The sequence below is a fragment of the Prionailurus viverrinus genome, chromosome E2, assembly GCF_022837055.1.
Source record: "Prionailurus viverrinus isolate Anna chromosome E2, UM_Priviv_1.0, whole genome shotgun sequence".
Classification (NCBI taxonomy): domain Eukaryota; kingdom Metazoa; phylum Chordata; class Mammalia; order Carnivora; family Felidae; genus Prionailurus; species Prionailurus viverrinus.
This window is the reverse complement of record NC_062575.1, coordinates 8,436,638-8,459,946: the sequence shown is the minus strand read 5'-3', so window position 1 is coordinate 8,459,946 and position 23,309 is coordinate 8,436,638. Positions and strand designations below refer to the sequence as shown.

Below are 23,309 nucleotides of genomic sequence, written 5' to 3'. Positions count from 1 at the left end.
ATCTCTATTAGACCTGCCCTACAATATATACTAAAAGGAGTCCTTTAGGCTAAAATGAAAGGTAGTAAATTGAAGCCATATGAAGAAATAAAAAACTCCAGAAATGATAAGCAATAAGTAAATATAAAATCCAGCATTACTGTATTTTGTGATTTGTAACTTTTGTTTCCTGTATGATTTAAGACAAATGAATACAGCAATAATTACATATGTACATTAATAGGTACATTATATAAAGATATAATTAGTAATAATAATAAAAACAGGTGGAGGGATCTGTACATAAGCTGAGTTTTTCTATGATATTGCAGCTACACTGAAATCAAAACTTAGGATGTTAGTGGTAAACCCCATAGTACCATTAAGAAAATATCTTTAAAATGTACAGTAAAGGAAATGACAAGGGAATCAAAACATGATAATACAAAAACTGATTCTTGAGGCAAAGCAATAAAATGGATGAATTACTGATTAATCCCACTGAAGAAGAAATAGAGAAAATACAAATAAAATTAATCATAAATTAAATGAGAATATAACAGATTGAAATTAAATGCATGCAATACCATGTACTCTAATATGGTGAAAGTTTGAAATGCGGGGTGATATGCATATTGTAAAATAATATACACATTAGCAAAAATGACTCAGAAAAAAACTGAAATTGGAAAGAAACAGATATAGTTACTAAAATTAAACATCTGAACAGAATGATAACTACAGGGAAAAATGGGTAATTATTAAATGATTTCCTAAGAAAAGGTTCTAAACTAAAATAAGACTACCCAAAAATCTTTCAGATATTTAAGATATAGGTAGTTCCAATAGTACAGATATTATTTTAGTGCAGAGAGAAAAAATGAAAAGCTTCCAAACGCACTGAACAAGAACATTCAAAAGAAATAATATATTTAAAGAATAAAATATCTTGCAGTTACAGATGGTTAAATTTTAAAAGTACGAAGATAAGTTTCACATTAATTGGTAAAAGAAGGAAAAATGACATGCTCTTAATAGATGCATTAACAGTCAATTACCCAAATTTTAAATTCACTCCAGACCATCTTCCCTTGAAAAAAAAGAGACTAAAAATATCTATAACAAAAAAAGCTATATTAAATTAGCAGTTTGCATCAATGTTAACAATAAAATGTAATAGGCACTCCCACTATAGTCAAGATCAAAACAAAGATATATATAATGATTTCGTTATTGAACTATTTTGGGTGAAAGGAACAGCACAAGAAAATATTAAACAGGAAAAGGAGACATGAAGATAGGAAAAAAGTCAAAATTATCATTATTTGTAGATAATATGATTACATATCTTATATGTCTAGAAAATGTGATATAAAATTTGACCAGAATGTATAAAATTTAGCAAATGATTAAGTATAAAAATAATATTAATAATTCACTATCAACTTTGCTCCAAAATGAAACAACACATTCTCTTCAAATATGCATTAGTACTCACAAAAACAAGGATATATTACACTGCAAGGAAAATGTCAACACACTAGAAAAACAGAAATCACACAAGCCATAATTTCTCAATTTGTTCTAATAAAATTATGAATCAACAAAAAAATGATAGATAAGAAAAATCTAAGGACTGGCCCTCCATTTTCTACTCAATATGTGGAGTTAGAAGAAAGCACTGCTCCCCACTTTACAACAACAAAGATCCAGACAAACCTATGTTCATGACTTATCTAAAACTCATCAGAGAGCAGGTACTGAGAAAAAAACAACTAGCTCAGAATCTCAGATGTTTGCAGAGAGAGACTAAAGAGGACGCTTATCTCAAGTAGATGCCCCTGGATACCAGCTCTAATGGATAAGGTGAAAAATGCAAGATCAGATGGGAAAATTCAGTGGAATTTTCTTAAAGAAAAATTTTCCTAATGAAAAATTCTTAAAGAAATTTTTTAAATTCCTAAAAAAATTCTTAAAGAAACTATAAGAAATCATCAAGTAAAAATGCAAGAAATCAAGACCATAACAAAAGAGATAAGAATTGCAATTGATAGTGATCAGGAGAGTCAACATAACTAATGGAAAAAAATCATAAAACTTGAAGGTAGATCAATAGAAATTAGTCAAATAGAAACACATGTTTAAAAGTTGGGAACAGAGGTGGGGGGAAGGGTATCTAAGATCTGTAGAACAAAACCAAACAGTCTGACATAGGTGTCATTGGCATCCCAGAGTAGGAAGAAAGGGAGAATGGGCAGAAAAAATATTTCAAATATGAACAGACAAAAATGTTGAAAATTAGTGATAGTACAAGACCACTAATCCACAGAGCAGGATAAATGCTCCCCCCAAAAAAGAACATAATATAATACAATATACCAAGTCATAGCATACTGGAACTGCAGAAAAACAAAATACAGAGAGAAAATTTTGCCATCAGAGAGAAAGAACACATATCATATAAAAGGACAAAAATAACTATTACATCAGATTTCTTATCAAAAACTATGCATGACATAGCAGTGCTATCAACAACAGCCAAAGTATGGAAAGAGCCCAAATGTCCATCAACAGATGAATGGATAAAGAAGATGTGGTATATATATACAATGGAGTATTACTCGGCAATCAAGAAGAATGAAATCTTGCCATTTGCAACAACGTGGATGAACTAGAGGGTATTATGCTAAGCAAAATCAGTCGGAGAAAGAAAAATATCATATGACTTCACTCATATGTGGAGACACAAAACAAATGAACGTAAGGGAAGAGAAGCAAAAATACAAAAACAGGGAAGGGGACAAAATATAAGAGGCACTTAAATATAAAGAACAAATTAAGGGTTGCTGGAGAGGTTGAGGAGATGAATAAATAGCCAAGGCGCATTGAGCAACACACTTGTTGGGATGAGCACTGGGTGGTACACAGAGAGGATGAATCACTGGAATCTACTCCTGAAATCATTATTGCACTATATGCTAACTGGGATATCAATTAAAAAATAAAATATATAAAAAATAAAAAATAATAAAAAAAGAAAAAGGTTATTTTAAGATAATAAACATATATATACACCAAAAACAAACAAACAAAACATGTGTGCATGACAGCACAGAGAGAAATCATATCTTCAAAGTGATAAAACAAAAAAAAGACTATCAATCAACAACTTGATTTCCAGCAAAAATATCTTCCATAAAGGAAAAAGCAAGATTTCTCAGACAGAAACTAAGGGACTTCACCACCAGTAAATCTACTCTACACAGAATTTTAAAGGAAATTCTTCAGATGAAGGAACAGGACACCAGACAGGAACTTGGATCTACACAAAGAAATAAAGAACACTGGGAGGGGGATAAATGAAGGTAAAAATAAAAATTTTTCTTACCTTGAATTGCTCTAAAGTTAAATGTCTTAAGTAAAAAGAGCAATGACATATGTATGTTCATAGCAAATGTGAAAGTAATGTGAAAAACAACAATAAGACAGAAGGGGGAGAGGAATGGAAATATACTGTTGCAAGATCATAAAACTACCTGTGAAACAGTGTAAGCTACATGCGGGTAAACTGGGTAAAGATATGTAAACTTTAGGGCAAATATTTGAAAACATAAACAGGAGGTATAAATACTTGTGAAGGTTAAAAAAAAGCATCATGAGAAATGTTAAGCTTTTAAAAAAGTTTAATTCACCTGAGGGCAGAAAAAGCAGAAAAAAAATGAAACAAAGAACAGATGGGTCAAATAAAAAACAGCTTGCAAAATGCAAGATTTTAATACCATTATATAAATAATTACATTAATGTAAATGGCACGAACATCAACTTAAAAAACTCATATGGTCAAACTGGATGAAAAGCAAGACTCCACTATATGCTGTTATTGGAGGGGGGGGGTTGTTTATTTATTTTGAGAAAGAGAGAATGTGAGCAAGCAGTGGAGGGGCAGAGAGAGAGAGAGAGAGAGAGAGAATAGAATTCCAAGCAGGATCCACACTGTGAGAGCAAAGCCCAATGCAGGGCTCAATCTCACAAACCATGAGATCATGACCTGAGCCAAAATCAAGAGTCGGAAGCTTAACGGACTGAATCATCCAGGCGCCCTTCTATTATATGCTGTTGTAGGTAATCTTTTAATATAAAGACATAGCTAGGGTACAAGTAAAATGATGGGAAAATATACCGTGAAACAATAATGAAAAGAAAGCTTGGATGGTTACATTAATATCAGACAAAGTAGAGTTCAAGACAAAGAATAAAACTAAAGAAAAACAGGAACCTAACACAACAATAAAAGAGTCCATTCTCTAAGAATCTATACAGTCCAAAATTTTTATGCACTTAACAAAGTTATAAATACATGAAGCAAAACTGAGTGAACTGGAAGAAGATTTAGACAAAAATACACAATTATGGTTGGAGATTTCAACATTACTCTCAGTAATTAACAGAGGAAGAAAATATAAATCAATAAGGAAACAAAATACTTTAAAAACATAGTGCACACAGAGAACTACCACACTCTGGGCCATAAAACGAACCATAGAAAGTTCTGAATAGAAATCATTAAAACTGTGTTCTCTGACCGTAACAACATGAAACTACCAATTAAAAAAAATACATCTGGAAATCTCACCCTTACACATACTTCTAAAATTAACTCATGGGGCAAAAAAGTCTTAAGAAAAATTTTTAAAATATTTTAAAGTAAATAATAGTGAAAAGAAGGTAACATATTCAAATTCATGGGAGGCAGGTAAAACAGCATTCAGAGGGAAATTTATAGCATTCTGTGCTTATCTAAGAAAAGAAGAAAAGTCTAAGCCTCCACGTTAAAAAACTACAATGAACAAATTACACTCAAAGCTAGCAGAAAGAAGAAAATAAATGTAAGAAAAGAAATAAATGTAAGAAAAAGAAATGAACTTAAAAACAGTAAGATTACAGAGAATATCAATGAAACCAAAAGCTAGTCCTTTGAAAGCATTATAAAACTGGTAAACTTCTAGCCAGACACAGGAAAAAAAAAAGAAAAGAAAGTGAAAAGACAATTTACCTACAACAGGAATTAAAGAGCGAATGGACACCAACAGAGACCCAGATACGCTTAGATATACCATCCATGGCTGCCATGGGCTGGGGGAACACAGAGAAGTTTAGGGCAGTGAGACTACTCTGTGCAGTATAATGCTGGACACGTGTCATATACAGGTCTCCAAACCCATAGCATGTGTAACACCAAGAGTGGCCTTAATGTAAACTACAGGCCTTGAGTGATAATGATGTGTCAATGTAGGCTCATTAATTAAAAAAAAAAAAAAAAGACAAATGATAGATTGATGAGATACTGACATATATAACAAAGGGTTGATACCCAGACTATTAAAAAAACACTTTTAAATCAATTGAAAAAATTAAAAACCAATTAAAAATGGGCCAAAAAAAAAGATAAAAAATTCAAAGAATTAAGAATGAACACAACAAATTAAAAATGAAGGTCGATCTCATCCTTCATCAGGAAATATAAAAACAAAACAATGAGAGAGTTAGGCAGAAATAAGGTTGATAATATATGTTGGCAAGGGTGTGGGGAAAAAGACAACCACACGTGCCCTTGGTCACAGTGTAAAATGGTATCTCCTCTAGGGAGGGTAATTGGGTACCTACAGAAAATTTTAAAGCACGTTTAACAGACATCTTAAAATGTTTTAAATGCCCCCTGCTACACACAGGGTATATAGAGTCACATTATACTAGCTGAGTCCAAAGGGACCCTGGGCAGAAAAAATGTGTGTCTTTTCTGAACAATAACATTCCACTTCCTGCTCTCTCTCTTTCATGCTAGTTAGTACCCAAGGATGCCCTGAGTTGCTTCTGGTTGCAGGTAAGGAATAGTCCAGCCTCCAACATAGGCCTGGGCCCCTGAGGGACTGGGTGGAACTGAACACCCCACCAACCATCCCTGCACCTACAGGAGGACTGAGAAATAAACCTTTGTTGCATTGATCCCCTGGGAATAAAAAAAAAAACTGCACAAACCCTTGACCCAGAAATTTGGATTCTGGTATCCAATTCTGGGAAAAGAACGAAGTGTAGACTATAAGTAACCACCTATCTAAGGAGCATGGTTAACAGAACTAAAATAGAGCTCGATGCTTTGAAAGGACAGTAGGATCCCACTTATGTTAAAATATGCATATGCATGGGGCGCCTGGGTGGCTCAGTCAGTTAAGTGTCCGACTTCGGCTCAGGTCATGAGGCTCAGGTCATAATCTCGTGGTTCACGAGTTCCAGCCCCATGTCGGGCTCTGTGCTGACAGCTCGGAGCCTGGAGCCTGCTTCTGATTCTGTGTCTCCCTCTCTCTCTGACCCTCCCCCATTCATGCTCTGCCATGCTCTGTCTCTCTCTGTCTCAAAAATAAATAAACGTTAAAAAAAATATATGCATATGCAAATGACAAAGGTCTAGAATAATCCACTGCTAATTGTCTGTAACCACTGCCTAATCATTAAAAATGGCTGGCTCTCGGGGCACCTGGGTGGCTCAGTCGGTTGGGTGTCCGACTTCAGCTCAGGTCATGATCTTATACTCCATGAGTTCAAGCCCCGCGTCGGGCTCTGTGCTGACAGCTCGGAGCCTGGAGCCTGCTTCGGATTCTGTGACTCCTTCTCTCTCTGCCCCTCTGCCTCTCACTCTGTCTCTCCTTCAAAAATAAATAAACATAAAAAAAAAAATTTTTTTTTAAATGGCTGGCTCTCAAGCAGGGAGTGGGATGGGAAAGAGGCACCAAGGGGGTCTTTCATTTTTATTCAATATTCTTCTGTATTGTTTAACTGTTCTCAATTGCAAGCTATTTATGTAGCCTCAGTGCCACATTTAAATCAATAAAAATATATTTTTTTAGGGGCTCCTAGGTGGCTCAGTCAGTTAAGTGTCTGACTCTTGATTTAAGCTCAGGTCATGATCTCACGGGTCGTGGGATCGAGTCCCACATTGCGCTCCATCCTGACAGCATGAAGCCTGCTTGGTATTCTCTCTCCCTCTCCCTGCCCCTCCCCCACTCTTGCTCTACCTGTGTCTCTCAAAATAAATAAACATCATATATACGTACATACATATATATGATGATAAACATGTTTATCATGATGATATGTTTATCATATATATGTATGTACGTATATATGATGTTTATTTAAATGTTTATGTATATATGTATATACACACATATATACATATATAGGGGCACCTGGGTGGCTCAGATCATGATTTTATGGTTCCTGAGTTTGAGCCCTGCGTCAGGACTCTGCTGACATCTCAGAGCCTCGAGCCTGCTTTGGGTTCTGACTCCTTCTCCCTCTGCCCCTTCCCCACTTGCGCTCTGTCTCCCTCAAATATAAATAAACATTAAAAAAATTAAAAAATAAAAAACATATTTTTTTAATTAACGTATTTCCCATACAACTTAAATGACCAGTGAGAAGACATAATGGGAAGCATGAACACATTCCAAAAAAGCAACCAAAAAGATTAAAATAGCAAAGTTTAACTTGAACAAGAAATATTGAGAAACCAGAAGAAAAGCCACAAAGTCCTGCAGAGATATTTTAAAGGGCTCAAATGAATGGAGCAGTATGTACAATGTGTTTGGATGGGAAGTCTTCATATATTAAGGATGTCAGATTGCAACAAGCTAGTCGATAAATATAATGCAGTTACGACCCAAATCCCAGCGGGGCCCATTTTCAGAACTGTACAGAATGATTCTCAAGTACCTCCGGGAGAATTAAACAAAAATAGTCAAGAAGTTTTGAAAAAGAAGGATAATGAGGAAGCACTGCCACAATTACATAATAAAACAATATAAAGCCGCAATCATTGTCTGCGTAGTATTGGGGCGGAGGAAGAAAAAATTCAGCTGAACAAGACAGAAAGCCCACAAACATACCTTAGTAAACAGAAAATCTATTTTTTAAAAAAAGTAGCATCAAAAATCAATGCCGAATGGAAGAATTCCTGGATTAGTGGCACTGGAACAATTAAATAGGGATGAGATGGAAAACACATCCTCACTTCACAGTAGAGGGATAAGAGTTTGGGGTTTATTTACCAATTAATTCCAGGTGGTCTCAACAGTCAGAAAGTTAAAACACACGCACAATACTACACACTCCCCACTCCACACATAAAACCATGAAATCCAAGAAAATAAAAAAGAAATAAAGGTAAATAGCCATCTGATTTTTAGCTGAAAGATATCCTACAGTTTTTAAAGTTTATTCATTTATTTTGAGAGAAAGAGAGGAGAGAATCCCAAGCATGCTCTGCACTGTCAGCACAGAGCCCAATGCGGGGCTCGAACGCACAAATCATGAGATCATGACATGAGCCAAAGTCAGGTGTTTAAATGATGGAGCCACCCAGGTACCCCAAGATAGCCTACGTTTTAAAAGAATATTTAAAAAAAGGAATACTTTTTCATTCAAAAAAAACTGTAGATAAACAGAAACAAAATCAAATGGCACACAGTAAAATGGAAAAAACCAAGGCCAATGTCAGATAAAGCTTACTTAATAAATCAACCTATGAGGATCTCAAGAATATCATCAAGAAATGTACATAAATGAGCATAGGACAGGAAGAAAGTGTTCACAGATGGGATACACAAATGGCTATTCAATATGTAAAAACACTTTATCTCATAAAAGAACAAAAAATGTACACAAAAACAAGGAGATTGTGGTGTTTAATCCATCAAATTAGCAATGATTTCTTTGAAAATCAATAATGCATTGAAGCTGGCGAGGGGGAGGTGGGATGGGCACGCTTGAGGCAGCACTGTGAAATAGTACAACTTTCAGAAAGGACTGTGACCATAGGTATTACGAGTCTTCACCAGCCCCTGTGCTTTGACCCAGCAAGGTCTCCTCAAGGACTCCGAAAACTTGGCAAAGCATCAAGCATGTTTACTGCAGCGTTAACGGGGAAATTAACTAAAACCTAACCCTCTCACAAAGAAGTTAAGAGGAAACATGCATGCTCTAAAAATTGTATCTAACAAATAGGCTTTAATGATGTGGATAAGTGATGAAATATTAAAGTGATGAAATATTAAACACAGTGATTTTCATAACTGCAGGGAATTCTAGGTTGTTCCAGTAATGGCTTTCAGTGAACCAATCTTTCTGTGCCCATGCCCCTTTGCAGTGCCACTTTCCCTCTCTTGCCATCAGCGGTGGAGTCTGTTTTCCAACCCTTGAATCTGGACGAGCCTTGTGACTTGCTTTACCCAACGGAATGTGGTCGAAGTGACGTTATTCAACTCGAGATGCTAAATAAGCCTTAGGAGACACTATAGCTTCTACTTTTTGCCTCCTTGGTTCACTGCTCTGAAACCACCACATGAAGAGGCTAGTCTAGCCTACTGAAGAATGACAGGACATGAGGTATCCAGGCATCGGCCAGAACTGCAAGCCAGAAGGGTGGGTGTGGCCCTGTTGGACCTTCCATCCCAGCTACATGAGTGAGCCCAGATGTCACCAACACAGGCACCCACCGATCATGAGAAATTATGAACTTATTTTCAGCCACTGAGTCTACAACTGATACACCACAATACAAAATTTTATTACAGAGTTAGCTCCGTCATGTAGCACATAACACACATAACCCTCAACAAAAAGAAGAAAATGTTAACGGGGATATAAGACCTTATTTATAGAATTATCTCAAACACGTAGAACACACACACACACACACACACACACACACACACACACACACGGGTGAAAAGGGCAGAAGGGATGTTAATAGGAATATTATTTCCAGGAAGTAGGATTAGAGTTAATTATCTTCTTTATACTCTTATATTTACAAAGTTTCCTTTTATTCATAGAAAATCTACATCTATAGCATTACGATGAACTAAGTTATCTCACCAACTACACTGTGGATTCCTTGTTAGCAGAAGCTACGTCTTTCAACCGTGAACTATGAGGCTTGTCACACAGTAGGTGTCCAATAAATGTTTGATAAATGAATGGGCAGCCTTAGGCTTGTTACCTTCCCAGATTCAGGACAGGGCTGCAGCTGTTGGAGTCCACTGTACCCTGGGTTGCCCTAACATCCCCTGGTGGAGACAGGTGCCCGTGGGTCAATGGCCACTCATCCCAGATGCCCTACAGAAGGTCTCCTAGTCAGCCTGTGGCGGCTCGGGCCATAGGGACTGTGAGGTCCTCTAGGGACCATTCTGGTTACCCTGCATCATCCTTGGGCTCAAGGAGAGAGACAAGTGACCAGCCCTTCCCCCAGAACTGGAACATAGGGGCCAGGGTCTACTCCATGCCTGGATCCTGTAAATGGGCTCCCCTGAGTCCTGCTCCCTGATGGGGATTCCCCAATCCCCTCCCAGAACCACACCTAGCCTTGCCCAGCCTTGGATAACATCCTCACCCTGTGTAACCAACGTGCTGGAATCAAACCTTGCATCCAGGTAGGCATAGGGGCCCCACTCCCCCTTTCCCAGCTGCACAGCTCTCTGTGTGCCCCTCACAGCACCTTACACTCAACCCCAAAGCTCACATGAGGCGACTTCTTGAGCTGCACAAGGTGGCAGATGTGTGCATGCAGTTGGGGGGGGCTGGACAGTGAAAGTGACCAGTAAAAACTCAAATACCTGAGTTGAACAAAATGTTTGTTTGCCTCATTGATCAGTCAGATACATCACGCAGTGCTCTCTGAATACTCACCAACTAACTCCCTTCTTTCCTTTCTTACCCTCCACTCACCCATGCCAGACATCACTAATCAATCGCAGCCTCCACCCCAATCCCCCAGACGAACCCAAGATGCTCCGCACAGAATGTAGTACACAAAAGCACTGAGCGAATTATTTCTTCACTATAACACTCCAGACAGCCAAGGCTACCCTCTCTAGTTGTGTGATTTTAAATACCCTGGAAAGAAGGCGACCTCAGAGAGGCCAGAACCCAAAGCCTCCTCAGGTTGGCTTCCCTAAATTCCAGACATTTTAGTGGCATCATTCTGATGTCCAGACCCAACAGTGAGGTCATAATCCTTTCCTAATTTTTAACAGAATTCATGTTTACGTAAAAAAAAAAAATCCTTGTTTATAACAGAATGACCAAGTCCAGCACTCTATAGAGATAGCCCCATAAAGTTAGGGGAACGCAGTTTATGTGAGCCCGGGCATGGGTTAAGCACTGGTATTTCAAGGACACTATAATATAAGGCACAAGCATTTCATCACCTTTTTCTAGGAAAACTTTAGTAAGAGATCGTCGATGTCCCTTGGACCATAAGTGCTTTCTCTCCAGTAGGACGTCAGGATACTGAGGCAGGCTACAGCACAGCACCTTACAGTTACCCAGAAAGCAAGGCAGATGGTATCCCTTCCAGAAGGGCTCCGGCACCAAGCTCCTCACTGCTGGGGCAAAGGCAGTGCCCTTCCCTCCCCAGTATCCCATCGGAAGGTTGAGGAAGATGTCAGGTCAATGGAAAAAGCCAAATGAGGGGCCCCTGGGTAGCTCACTTGGTTAAGCGTCCTACTTCAGGTCAGGTCATGATCTCACGGTTCCTGAGTTCGAGTCCCACGTCGGGCTCTGTGCTGACAGCTCAGAGCCTGGAGCCTGCTTCAGATTCTGTGTCTCCTTCTCTCTTTGCCCCTCCCTGACTCACACTCTGTCTCTCTCTCTCTCTCAAAAAATGAATAAACATTAAAAAAATTTTTTTTAAAGAAAGGAAAAGCAGAATGGGATGGATACATGAGAGGAAACTCAATCATCCAAGAGGAATTGAAAAAGTCACATCCGGGGTGCCTGGGTGGTGCAGTCGGTTAAGCATCCGACTTCAGCCAGGTCACGATCTCACGGTCGGTGAGTTCGAGCCCCGCATCGGGCTCTGGGCTGATGGCTCAGAGCCTGGAGCCTGTTTCCGATTCTGTGTCTCCCTCTCTCTCTGCCCCTCCCCCGTTCATGCTCTGTCTCTCTCTGTCCCAAAAATAAATAAACGTTGAAAAAAAAAATTAAAAAAAAAAAAAGAAAAAGTCACATCCTTATCAGGGGACAGCCTCACCACTCTCCTCCAAGGGTGCCAACACATCCCATTTTGAGGATGAGACTCAGACAGGATTTCCATCCAGGAGAAAACTCAACCTACCCCTTGACTGCAAAAGGCACCATTGTACCCAAGAGGCAATTGATAAATATTCACTGAGAGTCAGACTTCCTTGTAAAATTGAATGAATGAATGAATGAATGAATGAATGACATGTGGTTTTTTTCCCCTTATAAAGGGAAAGTACTAGACACTCATTTTGGAGTACAAATTGTTCTCGGTTCCAAATAATGAAGACAGAGCAGACAGGAATCAGGTAATGATGGAATCTTTATTATGAAGTAAAATTGAGGCAATCTTTATTTGTTATCAAGCAAGATGAGGCAATTACCTATCTACATTCTTATTTTTAAATACAAAGATAAAAATGCTCTTCGGGCCACGCAGCCCGTTTGCAAATGGAATAGAAGCGTAAGTTGCCGTACAAGAGAAAATACAAATAGGAAAGGTACAGTGAGTTCTGCTGGAACTTGTTTTGAAAGCACAAATCTGTTCCAACGTAAATCATAGGAGGGGACAACTGGGGCCTAATGTGAATCTGGCATCTGCTGGTACACGATTTTCGCCCGCGAGAAATACTAGGGGAGGCAGAAGCCCACGCCGGCCGAACGGAGCCCCCGAGGACGCACCAAACGCGCACACACTCACATGGCCGTCCGCTGCCTCCATTCCCGTGTGCGTGCCGTCCACGCCGTCCTCGGGTCAGGCAGCCCTCCTCGCCCCACCTCGGGGTCACTCCCACGCTGCTGGCCTTCTCATAGCCCCTTCTGTGGGCCGGTGTGTTTCTCGACTGCTTCCTACGTGCAAAACTGTGCCCCCTTCTTTCTTTACTGTCCCTGACAAACGTTTTGACTTTTGTGCCTTAACCCCCGCTTTTCCCGTAAGCCCTGATTCTGGAGAGCGTGGTGATGTTGAGGAAGACCTAAGTCACATGACAGCACGCTCTACCGTACGTGGAAGAACGTTCTTCATGGCTGACTACTTAAAGGCAGTAACACAGCATTACACAATGCTACTACCCTTGTAGCAGTCACCTGCCAGCATTTACCAGGTTCTGTCCATGTCCTTTGAGCAAGTAATCCCATATCTTTGGGCCAAGTAAAACATAATTCAGTGAGGATTGTGGGCATAATCCAACATGAAAAAGGAAACTAGATGTGTGCATGAAGATGCTCATTGTGATACCAATGTGTGTGTGTGTGTCTGTACAGCTACAAGCATTGCAATTACAAAGGCTGTGTAACCAAATGGCAAACGATCGTAACATATTGTTTGCGAAGTGAAGGGGGGAGAAAGGGATGTAAACTGAATAGTATGAAAACAAAAGCTGAGAAGACAATGGTATTTGCTCACATGCGCACACAAGCGGGATTTGCGTTTTGAATTTTTAGAAAGCCGAGTCACCAAGAAGGGTTTTAAATATGCTAATTTTCAGTTGTGCTAAAAATCAGAAATAGTTCTTCACTGCGTATCACATACCCAACGCACTATTTATTTCAAGACGTGAAGGAAGTGATTTGAAATTTTAGTTTCCTGAATACATATTTTTGTAACGGGACCAATCTGAATCCTGAACCACAGCTGGTTATCTTCAGTAGTCACTAAAACTAATTTGCAGCCCTGATTCTTGCTGTAAATAGGGAAACAATAGTCCCTCTGCAACACGTCAACACACAGGGCAAAACATACCAACAGAAAGTAAAGGTTTTGTCAAATGCCTGGCAAACAACTCGAAGCTTGCCCGTTGACTGTGTTAATAGGAGAAAAGCGGGTGGGAGGGTTTGATGTAAGCAGGGCTATTACCAATGAAGACGACTTTCTGGACAAACCAGACAGCCAACAGGAAGTGAGGTGTTTTCATGTTTAGCACAGGAGAAATCACCCAATGGAAAAATACGAAGTCCGTATCTTGAGCCATTGGGGTCAAAATCTCTTCAGCAGCCCAACATCTCATGCAGAGAACCAGATGCTGACTGTGGGGTGGGGAGGGTTGAGGGTGGGCAGGCAGGCCTGCACGCACACCTGGGAGGGGGCAAAGGCGGAATTACTTGGAATGTTTAACAGAAAGTCCTGTTTTTATGAACAGTTCATGAGTCAGCCTTCCCACACCAGAGAGTTCTCTCCTCCTCTGAACACCTGGGATGCATTGTAGACCAGAGTGCTCAGGCTTTGCATCCTAACAGCTGTGGGAATCAATGGAAGCTACCTGCTGTGTGACCTCCGCAAACGACATTACCTCTCAGAGCCTCCCTTTCCTCTTCAGAAATGCAGGTATAACAGTATCTCTCGCATGGCTGTTCTGTGGAACAGATGTTTTTATGAGAAACACACCTGGCCCTAAGAGGGGCTTAATAAATACTCATTAAATCTGAAGCTTAATTTTTCAAGAGACACCTCCTATTGCCTCTACTCCCAAAGTTTACGTCAGGCCTGATGTCCCCAGAAGGAACACACTTGATAGGACACTGAGGGATGCAGAATCCAACAGGATGCAGGATCCTGAAGGATCCATTATCCAACCAACACTGGATCAGGCCAACCAGCTTCCACCAGTATGTGTAGGGGACGGTGAGACTGGGAGGCAAGAGAGTGTTAAGTGTTAAGCAATGTTCTTCTCGCTAAAAAAAAAAAAAAAAAAAAAAATCCAACCCCTGCTCATTGTGATTCAACTGAATGCAATTAAGTTTGTGCCCGCTTTAAAGTCATGTCCAGAAAGTCCCTCAAAAGTAACCACTTGATCACCTGGGGTCTGTGTGTGAAATCGCCGGTGTAGATTATCGCTGCCTGGTGTCCTTCATTTGCCCTTGTACTTCTCTCGGATTCATTCGTCAGCATCGCGTGGATGCTGGCTGCCGGCTCCTCTCCACACATCAGCTAGCCCCTCAGGTCTCCCTGTTGCCTCGCCACAGCAGCGAGAAGATGAACACTCCCAAACCACCCCCCCCTTGCCCCCTGGTAGCCGCACAGGGGCAGTGGCACCTCCCTCCGCCACATGGGAGAAGGCGGGCGGCCAGAAGGAGGCAGGAAGGAGCGCTCTGTAGGCCCGAGCAGGGCGCTTGGGAAGGAAACTCCGAATGCCCCCACCCTGGCAGGTGCCTACCGTAACGCAGCCCTGAGCCGCAGGGCACAGCTCTGAGAGGAAAAGGAGACGAGGGGCTAAAAGGAAATGCAATGGCCACCAGACACATCTCTTCTCCCTCATCCGATTCACGTAGGATGTACAGCTAGCTCGTCAATTTGCTGTCCATTGGGTATTGCCAGCTCAATGACATCCAGCCCCAAAGTGTCCTGGCCTCCTTGGTAGCAAAGGTGGACTTTCTGCCATTATCTAACAGAGGGACGAGAGGAGAGGCCACGCAGACATTGGAAGCCAATGGCACCGAGGTCCAGTGGGTGTGGGTTCATAAACGAAGCACTTGGCTGCATGCAAACTTGAACAAGAATCTCTCTCCAAGACAATGTGGGTATGCCCTTGAGGGTATGGCCTAGGATCAACTGAGCTCTGTCTTCTCCTCCGCCTCCTGCTCATAATGCCCCGTGCGATGTCCAGCGCATAGTAGGTACTTACTAAGTGCCAGGTGGATGCGTGCAAGGGGCGGTGGAATTATGCACGAACGCACTGATGGACAGCGAGCTGGATGAAGTTCTGAGGCGAGCTGAGAGGGGCTGTGAGCACAGTGCACTGGGGGAAAAGTCTGAAATAAATTCAGGTGGCTCAACCAGATTGTCATCTGCCGTTTGTTAAACCACCATTCAGGAGACTGGCAGTCATTTTAAAATTAAATCAAATGGCCACTTAGATGCCCTGTAGCAGCAGTTGTGGGTTACTGTCGAAGATGTTCCAGTTGCATATTGAGGCTTAACCCAGAGCTCAAAATATCCCTCTGAACTTCTGATTAGCTTCAATCGGAGTCAATAGTCATCTAGAGATGACCGAGATCTTGACATTTATTTGTTCTACCACCCTGCCTCTCTCGAGTCTGTGGAAGTGATCCTGTGTGGGGCTCTGTGGCTAGAGAATCAAGAGCCATCCATTTGTACCATGCTCTCTCAGGACACTCATTCTTAAAACCCAGCAGCCCTGACGTGAGGAAGCCTAAGCAAGCCCCCACACAGAGTCCGCACGTGGGTGCTCCAGCCAATGGCGCAACTCAGGTCCTCACCAACAGCCAGTACCAACCATCAAACGTGCAAGCAAAAATGTTTCCAGACGGTTCCAGTCCTCAGCCATCGAGCCACCCCAGGCTTTACGTCTTCCCAGTGGAAGCCCCAGACACCACGGAATAGGAACCAGCCATTCTCACATTCCCTGTCTGAATCCCTGACCCACAGAATCCAGGAGCATTAAAATAATAATGTTTTACAATTAACTGATGGGATGGTTTGTTTTGTGGCGATGTTAATTGCAACACTAGACTTGAAACACTGTCCCCAAACCCAGACCACTTAGCTTGAGCCTTGACATCGAGCCTCTGTCCTGTTAGCCCCTGAAGTGCAGGGGGTGCCCTTTCCTCCTACAGCCTTAGATACTTTTTAGGGTCTTAATACCTAACACCCACAAAATAGATAAACCAAGAGGCTGCTGTCGACCTGGTTTGTCACCCACCATTTATACACCTGTTCTGCGTCTTGGGCATTAGGTTAGACTTTGCAACAAGTTCTGGACACTTCAAAAAAAGTCATTTAGCCTATCCTTGACACTAGCTCTCTCTGCTTCCCAGCTGTTCTACTCCATAAAATCCAAACATACCTCGTACAGATGCTAACCTGGAAACCCTGAGAAGAAATACCATCTCTGCTCTTCATATTCAATCCAACTAACTCTAAGGTTCACTTAAGGCTGCTCAGTGAAAGGTGAATTACTCCAAAAATAGACTGATAGTCTGATACCACATTTAAAAAAATCTTTTTAACGTTTATTCATTTTTCAGAGACAGAGAGAGTGAGTGGGGGATGAGCAGAGAGAGGGGGAGACACAGAGTCTGAAGCAGGCTCCAGGCTCTGAGCTGTCAGCAAAGAGCCCAATGCAGGACTCGAACCCACGAACTGTGAGATCATGACCTGAGCCGACGTCAGACCCTTCACCGTCTGAGCCACCCAGGCGCCCCAGACTATCATCGCATCTAATCAAAAACTCCGCTGTAGAGATCAGATGAAAGAAGAGCATTTAAAAAGCTCCTTTTGTGGACAGGAAGATGCCGAAGAGCAGCTCTGATACGGTGTTGCAATCCATCCCGCCAAGTGGGAGGTCTCCAGAGCCTTGGAACAGGCTCGCAGCCCTGGGAGGCATGCAGCATCAGACATAATCCCCAGTTTGGAATATCAATAGCCACTGAGGGACGGTTAAGCTCCTGCATCTGAGTGGACACATCTCACTCCCTGAAGGAGCGACCGAGATGAGATCTAAGTAAGTGGAACCGAAGCAACGTCGCACCGACAGAACCGGGACCCTGGTCCAAGTAAGCTAACTATATGGCTGCGCGGACCAGAGCAGCAAAGAGGCAGAAATGCTGTGTCTGGCTCAGGCCCCAAAGGGGGAGGGACTTGAGAGCACACACTACCTTCCTGTATCTTGACACAGGCCTGAGGGAGGACACAGGGATTCTGTGGGCCCCAAGTCATGACACCTTCATGGTCAACAGTCACCCAGGGCGCTGGGAGACCATAAGCACCACCACTGACACTGCAACGAAGCCACCTGTCGGAGGAGAGTAGTTATCATGACAACCACGGGGTTTCCATCCTTACCTGTCACATTAAAGACCTGTTATTTTACCTCCTGAATTTCTTTCTAAGACATTTACGGTTCTCCATTTTGGAAGAGCAGGCCATAGCCTCCCAGCAGCCCTCCAGACGAAATCCCTATTCCAGGGGCGCCTGGGTGGCTCAGTCGGTTAAGCGTCTGACTCTTGGTTTCGGCTCAAGTCATAGTCTCACAGTTGTGAGTTTGAGCCCCACAGTGGGCTCTGTGCTGGAGGTGCGGAGCCTGCTTGGGATTCTCTCTCTCTCCCTCTCTCTGCTGCTCCCCTGCTCACAATGTCACTGTCTATCTCAAAATACATAAATAAACTTAAAACAAAAAAAAAGGAAATACCTATTTGATCTCAGCCACCTTCCCCACATTCCCCACACTGCTTCCAGAGAGATTTCTTTATCATAACAAGAATCTAATCCTGTCACTCAACCCCTCTGCGCCATTCCCACTTAAAACTCCAGTGGCGGGGCGCCTGGGTGGCGCAGTCGGTTAAGCGTCCAACTTCAGCCAGGTCACGATCTCGCGGTCCGTGAGTTCGAGCCCCGCGTCAGGCTCTGGGCTGATGGCTCAGAGCCTGGAGCCTGTTTCCGATTCTGTGTCTCCCTCTCTCTCTGCCCCTCCCCCGTTCATGCTCTGTCTCTCTCTGTCCCAAAAATAAATAAATGTTGAAAAAAAAAAAAAATTAAAAAAAAAAAAAAAAAAACTCCAGTGGCTTCCCAGTGCCCAAAGGAAAAAGTGAAAAATCCTTCATATGGTCTACAAGGCACTGAAGTTGGGCATCTACATCTACCTACACCTCCTGCCTCCTCACTCTCTATTCGCCTGCTGCTTTCTGGAATCGTCTATACCTCCCATCCTCACCTAAGGGCCTGGCCCTGATGCCCTGGAGGGTGCTCTCATCTCCCACACCTCTTCCTCCAATTAACTCCAACCCACTCCTTAGATTCAAGGAGAACTGGGTTGTGAGCCAGACTTCCTGGGTTCAAAGTCCAGCCCTGCCAATGACTTGTAGTTATGCCCCAGGGGGGAGGGCGGGGCAGAGACCTAAACATCCCTGTGTTTCAGTTGCTCCTGGGGATGATAATCATTGCTGCTTCATGGGGTCATTATGAGAACAAAAGAGTTAATACTTGTAACTTAGGTAAAAACAATTGCAACAGGACCTAGCATATAAAAAGCACTCAGTAACTATTAGCTCCCTATTCTTAAACCAGCTCAAATATCACTTCCACAGAAAGGAGCCTCCTCTGTGGCTCCCCATAATAAGAATCCTTCCTAAATGTCCTTTGCCTCAAGCACTTGCTGCTTCATAATTATGCATCCTTTAGTAGGACTATTTGATTATTGTAGGTTCTACCCACTGCTCACAAGAGTATATGTCTGTTTTTGCTCACCCAATATGCCAGTACGTAGCATGGCTCCTGATATACAGTAGATACTCAAAATCCTATAACGGATGGATGGATGGATGGATGGATGGATGGATGGATGGATGGATGGATGGAGATAGTCCAGATGACACAGAGTGTGGAGGCTAGCCACTCCTAACTAACCAACCTTACACCCAGCAGCTTCACCTTCGGGATTACACAGAATCCTGGACTATCTTGTGCGTCTTCTATGATGATCTTGAATATCAACGGTTCTTTCCCACCTCACTATTTTCAGTGGGCCCCATCTTACAGTCCAAGGGGGACTGAATTTCCTGATGGCACTACACTAAGATACCCTAATGGTAAAACATTGAACACAGCCACTGCCTCAAAGAGAGGCCAACAGAGACACAGGTAGCCTGAGGTGGGGCATTCGAAAGCCCCCGGCCCTCCTTCCAAGATTCTCCCAGGGCGCCATCTAAGGAGGCTGTTTGCCCCTCTTGGAGCCAAGAAGCGCAAACCTCCGTGGAAAATTGGAGACTGAGCCGGATCCCTTCTCAGGTCTTCTCCACTATCAGGGAGGCATTCATGAGACATGCTGGGCACATGGAGTGGAGAGATGAGGCCCCTGACCCTGGGGGTTGTCCACGGTATGTAGAAGACAGACAGGAAGCTGATAATTAAGCGATTAATTAATTACAAGGGTGCAAATAACAGGGCATACAAGTGAATGCAGGGTGGTGGGGGAGGAATCTCGATCATATACCAGAGACTCCCTGGCATGCAAAATGTGACACGGCTGTTAGAACAGCTCTCCCGTGTGGTCGGTGAAGGCAAAAGAGGGGAGCACCGGGAAGGCATTTTTCGATTCAGTTTCTCACCAGAAAGGCCAAACAACGCTACAAGGACTCACAGAGAGGCACAAAGGGTGCCCAGCTCTCCCTACATGTGTGATGTGCCTCTGTTGTCCCGGGCAGATTGGGTGCTTTTTCAAGCACTGGCACCGAAGTACCCCAAGAAACCCATGAAAGGTGATTATCCCCACTTTACAGATGTAGCAACTGAGTCTCAGATGGGGTTAAGTGAGTTGGTCACATGGCCAAGCCAGTAGGGTAACCCAAGACTGTTCCCCAAGCTCACGCTCTTACTGCTACATCAACACACAGGGAGTGAGACATGGGTTTTGTTCTGGCTCTGCACAAAACCGAGGGACCTAATTTAAAATACAATGTTGGGGCACCTGGGTGGCTCAGCAGTTAAGTGTCCGACATCGGCTAAGGTCATGATCTCACCATTCGTGGATTCGAGCCCCGCACTGGCAGCTCAGAGCCTGGAGCCTGTTTCTGATTCTGTGTCTCCCCACCTCTCTGCCCCTCCCCCGCTTGTGCTCTCTCTTTCTTGCTCAAAAATAAATAAACATTTAAAAAATCAAATTAAATGCTAATAAAAAAATAAATGCTAGAAAAAAAATAAAATGCTGATGCATAATAACTGTCAAAATAATCTGCAAGTAAAACTCACAACTTGTTTAAAGACGGATGAGAAACTGTCACATAACAGACAAAACAGTGACAACCTCATGGCTGCCATTCCACTAAGCACCTGACATGCACAAATCCATTTGCTCTTCGCATCAATTCACTGATGAAGAGGTTAGGACCATCATACCAGAGTTACAGATGTAGAAACTGACGTTTGGAGGGTTGAAGTGCTTGCTCAAGGACCAGCCGTTGAACCCAGGCCTACCTACCCCACTACCTGAGATCCATATCGCCCGACCATCATAAACACAGTTGATTTACACTCTGATGCAAGGCAGGTTGGAGGAGAGTTGGCCAGGCTCAGGAGCGGAACTGGCCACTACATACTAAGATGTAGCTGAAAGAGCTTAAGTCTAGTCTGTTCAGTGTTAACCTGATGCCAAAGGCTTCAGCAGCAGATGGTTGGTGGTGGGTCATGGGATGGAGAACCCAGAACAGTGGGCCAGCAGGTGGCATGGGGAAACCTGCCCAGGTAAGAGGGTCCCAGAAGCCAGGCCTTTGTGGAGACAGAATGCCAGTCCCGAAGAAAGGTACTGACCAGAGCAAGGCAGGGCCTGGGATCTGGAAACACAAGGAGGGTACAGAGGAGGCAAGGACTTAGGGTCAGGGAACAATGCAGGGATCCAGGAGCAGAATCAGGAAGCCAGGCAGAATTGTTCTAGGCAACAAGACCAAAGTTCTGAGCTTGGTAACTTAAATGCTCCCAGAGAACCGAGCAAGAGCTCCTGAGGTTCCCAAAGAACTCCTCTGAAGAGAAGAACATTCTTTTGGCAAGTAGTGAATGAGCACCTGTTATGTCCCAGTCCCAGGAGAGGCCCTGAAGATAGAGCCTTACATAAGACAGATGCAGTCCTTACCCACCGTGAGCTTGAACTAGGGATTCAATACAAGCCAAGATCATCATGACCATCATTTTCATCTTCTGCATCATCACCTGGGAATAGGGTCTGCGAGTCTTCATTTTAACAAGACCACTCACTAGTCGTTGGCATGCGATAAATTTTGTTTTTACCTCTGTGGACAGTTCCTGCTTTTCCAATATGGGGACCAGCCAGCAACTCAAAATTGAGACAAACAAGTATCCGTACCCCAAGCTCCCTGGAGGAAACCACGGTCACCTGGGATCCCAATCCTGAGCCCCTTCGTGCTGCCATCTGTCCTAGGAGGCTAGACATAGTGACAGGAAACAAGGAGGACGTCCCCAACAAGCTTCACGCTGTGCAGTCATGGAGGACAGGAAGCACCTTGCTCACAGCTTGTGTCTGTCTGCGCAGAGATTATGGCAAGAGAATCGGCCCAAGGGGAAACCGAGGTCTTCCTTGCTCACCTTCTTTCCCAGCCCAGCCCTCCTCTGGCATTTCTGCCTCTAAACACTGTTAATTCAGGGGGCTTCCAAAGCACCATCCATTTTCCCCGTGCTGGATCATTTCCCAACAGTGTCCCCTGCCCCCCATGCCTCCATACTGTAAAGCTACCAGCCTTTAATGACAGAGCAAAAGGTGGGAAGAGAGGGAACTGGGGCTTCTCCAGGGCCCCGAGACTACATAACATGCACACAGACTGAGATGAACGCACTGAGCTGGTTCTGGGAGCACACCTCCATTCCCCTTCCCTCCCCGTCCGGTCCATGCTGGATCCTGGAAACCACTGACACTCACCAGAACTCTGAATGCCAGGAAACCAATGAAGCAAGGACTAGGGACTAGGTTTGCCTGTGCAGAGTTGATGCTACTTCCTGCCATGTTTGCGAACACTCACCATTTAGTGCCCAATGACCGGGCAGTGCACAAACAAGCCACGCACATGAATGCCTCCAACGAACCTTGTTGTCGTTTTCATTTGATCCCAACAGGAAATACTCGGGCGATGAGTGTGCGCTCTTCTAAAGAGCAAAGGAACACCGTGCTCTGCTGACAGTCTTTCAACGTCGAGGGCACTTTGCCAGGAACTGTCTACCCGTGCCTTCGGTGTGGCTTCTGAACAAGTCGCTGCTGCCCGAAATGCAAGTCCCCGGGCATTTCTCCCTGGGCCCCAGGATGCATTTTCCTCCCAGGCCAGTACACAAATGAGGGTTGGCTGCAGCTACACTCGCTCGTTAGTGAGTGACCGCGGCAGTGGGCTTGTAATATTTGCAATACCGTTTCCGGTTTTAAAATTAAACCCTGAGAGCCCAACCAACTTCAGAAATGGAGTGTGTGTGGTTGCTTAAAGGCTTTCTTTAGAGTCACTATGGGGGTAACTGATCTTGAATAAGAGAATAGACTAAAATAACCAGAGAGAACCCACATCTTATCATCACGAGGAAGTGGCCACAGAGAGATGATGTGCTCATACTCAAGAGACTCTGAACACGGCACACACGTTTCCGCTGCGACCCCAGAAAAATGTCACCTGCTCGCAGGCAGTCGGAGGCATCCTCCTCGGTGTCCCCAGGGCCCGAACAAAACCAGGAGTACAATAAATCGCGATGAGAATGATCCCCCCCCCCCCCCAGGACAAGAACACTGAGGAGAACGATCGCTGCCATCCT

General features: G+C 43.3%; 1 protein-coding gene across 3 annotated transcripts in view; it reads right to left on the bottom strand.

The window, feature by feature from the left end:
- The window catches only part of CDYL2 (chromodomain Y like 2), a 173,196-nt gene that overhangs the window by 71,647 nt on the left and 78,240 nt on the right, over nt 1-23,309 (bottom strand). The window contains exon 1 of one of the 3 annotated variants that reach the window (XM_047836618.1): nt 22,538-22,597. The exons of the other annotated variants lie outside the window; for them this stretch is intronic. Within the exon in view, the coding sequence (XP_047692574.1) occupies nt 22,538-22,540 (3 nt within the window). The 5' untranslated portion in view covers nt 22,541-22,597. Of the gene's footprint in view, nt 1-22,537; nt 22,598-23,309 lie in introns of those variants that run through there. 3 annotated transcript variants of the gene reach the window in all.